General features: G+C 32.8%; 1 protein-coding gene across 1 annotated transcript; it reads left to right on the forward strand.

Moving 5' to 3' along the window:
- Window positions 1–1,597: 1,597 nt before the first annotated feature.
- On the forward strand, window positions 1,598–3,352 carry LOC18014366. Its single transcript, XM_006396713.2, has 2 exons — window positions 1,598–1,718; window positions 2,585–3,352. Exon 2 carries the CDS (start codon window positions 2,604–2,606, stop codon window positions 3,114–3,116), a length of 513 nt encoding a protein of 170 aa, XP_006396776.1. The 5' UTR covers window positions 1,598–1,718; window positions 2,585–2,603; the 3' UTR covers window positions 3,117–3,352.
- The last annotated feature ends 460 nt before the right edge of the window (window positions 3,353–3,812 follow it).

The raw sequence follows: 3,812 nt of genomic DNA on the forward strand, positions 1-3,812 counted from the left end.
AGCCGGATATCCGGACTTTTCAAGGTATCCGGATCCGGCTCCGGATTTAACGGATAATCAATTTTACTATCCGGATCCGGATCCGAAAACTCTGGATATCCGGAGACCGAATATCCGGTTTGAACCGAATATTTACGGATATCCGACCGGATATCCGGTTTCGTTGATTTAAAAAAAAAATCTTCAATTTTAAAAATTATAATGAGATAACATATATAATTAAAATGTATCATCATAGCAAAAATTACAAATACCAAAAATTTAAAAGCATTCAAGTAGCATTCAAATAACACAAAGTTTAAAAGTTTACATAACAAAAGAGAAAACAGTAATAGAGAAGTTAATTTATCTTCATATCCTTGTATTATCTATTTTCATGTTCTTCTCTCACAATCTGAAATAGAAAATTATCATGCAATATAAATTTCAATCATGTGTAAAAGAGTTAAACCAAAAACAATTTTCGAACATAATTAAAACAAAAAATTAAATGCATATCCAAAGATTTCAAAATTTTTAAAATCTTAATAACGGATAACGGATATCGGATTTCTAAATTTTCTATTATCCGGATCCGTATCCGAAATAACCGAATACTTAATTTCACTATCCGGATCCGGATCTGAACTACACGTATATCCGATTTTTACGGATCGGATAGGACCGGATACCGGATCGGATAGCGGATACCGGATAATAATTCCAGCCCTAGTACAAACGTTAATATTCAAAAATAAAAATATTACACGACAATTATTTTTTGGATAAAAAATGTACAATTCTTATTAATCAGACCAAGCTGACTATGAAACTGTAAAAGAAAATCAATCCAAAAGCTGAATCAAAATGAACTAACAGAATTTGATTTTTGAAATGAAAGCAAATGCATATAAATTTAGGTGGTGTTATTCAATCACGGTTTTTAATAGAATTTAAATCCAATCACAATCCACTATTATTCAACTAATGATTCTAAATAATGTTTTAAAATCAAGTGTTATTGGTTCTTTTGATTGTAAATCATATTTAAGAGGTTTTAAAGTTTGGTGTTATTCAATAAAGATTTCAAATCTTTCATTAAAATCTAGTGTTATTCAAAACTAAATAATTTTTAAAATCTTTGTACATTAAGTCATTTCAAATCAATTTTAATAGAGTTTTATGAGTAAATTATTAGAATCAAAATCCAGTGTATATTGCAGAGATTTTAGAATCTAAACAAATGAATCAATCAAACTGATATCAATTTTTAAATCTAGAAGATTATAAAATAGAAAATTCATTTTAAATTGTTGATTGAATAATACCCCCTTATAGAGTAAACTCCAAAATACCACACGTAAAAAAAAAGTAAAAATTATTTTCCTAAAAATTTAGAGAAAATTTCCTCTAGAAATGCGATGACCGAGAAAAAAAGAAATAATAATAATCTTTTTTTTTGGTCGACGAAATAATAATTATCTGATAAATTTTGTTTTCTATTGTAATGTATGGAGATGTTTTCAACGAAAATAAATGAATGGAGATACAAAAGGCCTGGTAAGCCTAGTTAAACAAATTGGGCTAAATATAGTAAAACAAATAAATGTATGCAACTAGGCCCAGACCTTTTCGAATCAGCGTCGCAGTTCCTTTCTCGTCTTCGTTTTTCACAGCTTTTGACGATTGCTAGCGAGGAGAGAATCGCCGATTCCTTCTTGATCGTCTTCTCCTACCAGGTACCGTCTCCGTTCACCAGCTTAACCTTGTTTTGCATGTCAATTTTGATTTTCTCGGTTCAATTGCTGATGCGTGGTGTAGGATTCTAGGGTTCTTTAGCATTGTGTTCTGTGTCCAATTCCGAAGAAGTACCCGTTGATTATGTATGGATCGATGTGATCAATGTTGATTCTGAGTTTAGTTTATGCGCTAATATAGATTCTGAAGCAGTCACACTTGCGGGAATATTAAGAAATTCGAATCTTGAGAAGTTGCTATGAAAACTTTTCATATCTGGATATTTTTGAAACAGGCATTTTGATAAGATCTTCGAATCTAGATTTGATAAGGCTCAACATTCTCAGTAACACTTTCTGTATTGGCTTCTTTTAGTTCCACAGCTTGTTGAAGCAACACATAGACTCATCTTAAGCTACATTTTGTATATGCATAGGCCAAACTCTTCCTGGCTTAGATTTTGAATGCATTTATGTTTGGTTTTTGGCACTCATGTATTTGAAAGTTTTTTTGTTCTGGTGGCCAATTCGAAAATCGTTTAGCTTTCTTACCTCAGATGAGAGTAAAGGAAATGATGAATCAACGTGTGGTGCTATGACAGGATGCTAGTGTTTGATTACATGTCTGTTTGCTTTTGGTTTCTATGTTTTGTTTCATCGGTTTGAAGATCTTGAAACACGACAATAGAAGCAGATAGAAAACAAAAATGGTATATATGCAAGTCTTGTTGAAAAATCCTCGACATGAGGAAGCTTTGTTGAGAATTTGGCGCTTGCTTACATTGTGACTCGCAAAAGATTTTGAAGATATACTGTTGTTTTACTAAGTTATGTGCATGTGTTTCTTGATGTGGAATCTCACCTTCCAGGTTTCTCCAACTCGGTAATATGGACAATTTCTCGATTTATATCAGTCCGGGGCTGATCAAACAGTTAGCTGAAGGCAACGATCAACCAAAGAGGAAGGCGAAGAGAATCAAACCCAAAGTCTCACCACAGAGCAAGGCAGATCAAGCAAAAACACACCACGATGCTGCAGAGAAACCAAACCCAATGGCAGTGCAGCCACCTTTCTTCTTCCCAATACCTCAACAAGCAGCAGCAAACACGGAGTTGGAAGCGATAAAATCCGTTGTGAAAGAGAGTGAGAAGGTTCTTGAGAAGATCGAGAGACAAGAAAAGAACATTACTCATGAAGTGACAGAGAGGGCCAAGGATCTGAGGGAGAAAGAGTTTAAGATCCCGGAACCTAAACCAATGCCTTGTTCATCGGAGAACGAAGCGTGGATGAAATGCTACAAGGAGAACATTGACAACCCGTTGAAATGTAGCGATCTGGTTATGAGATTCCGGGATTGCTCTCGCTGGTCCAAACAGCAAGCGAGTTCTAAGATGGCTTAGAGATAAATGAAAAAGATTCACGAAGACTTTTTTGGAGATAAGAAGGGGAAGATTGTTTGTTTTAAATCTTTCTGAGATCTTATGAATGATCAGAAGAATGAACTTGTTTCCTTGTTATTACTTGAAGCAAAAAAGAAAGAACAAATAAGTAGAATCTGTGATTATATTCATGAGATCAAACTTGCAAAACTGTGTTCTTGAGTTACTAGATTGGCTAATCTCCAAGGATTTTTTTTTTGTTATTCTAATTATTTGAGTATGAATAAGTTAATTCCATAAGTCTCCGTTAATAACAAATTAGTCATAGTTTTGTTACAAAAAAAAAAAAAATTAGTCATTTGCAACTTGCATCAAAAAAAATAATTCATGAGATTAAATTTCCTCTAAAGTACTGATGTTCAATAGATCGGCCCGGTTTTATATAATAGAAGGCTCTTTAAAAAAAAGACAAAAAATATGATAGCATAATTGTGAATTTGTCATCATAGTTGAATGCAAATGTAAGTAATATGAGTGAGATTGTTTCTAAACATAATATATCCAACGAAGAGTATATTTATTTTCCGGCCTTTACAATGAAGTCAATTAGCACAGACAAAAAACTTAAGATCAAGGCATAATTGTGAAATCGGTTAAATTCTCTCTTATTGGAGAAACTGAAAATTTTATTATTTATTTTTTACTGAAAATGTAAAC

This window comes from Eutrema salsugineum, unplaced genomic scaffold (genome assembly GCF_000478725.1).
Source record: "Eutrema salsugineum unplaced genomic scaffold, Eutsalg1_0 scaffold_3, whole genome shotgun sequence".
Taxonomy (NCBI): domain Eukaryota; kingdom Viridiplantae; phylum Streptophyta; class Magnoliopsida; order Brassicales; family Brassicaceae; genus Eutrema; species Eutrema salsugineum.

Excerpts from the sequence above, each read along its gene's own strand:
- LOC18014366 (XM_006396713.2), top strand. The coding sequence starts at position 2,604 with ATGGACAATTTCTCGATTTATATCAGTCCGGGGCTGATCAAACAGTTA.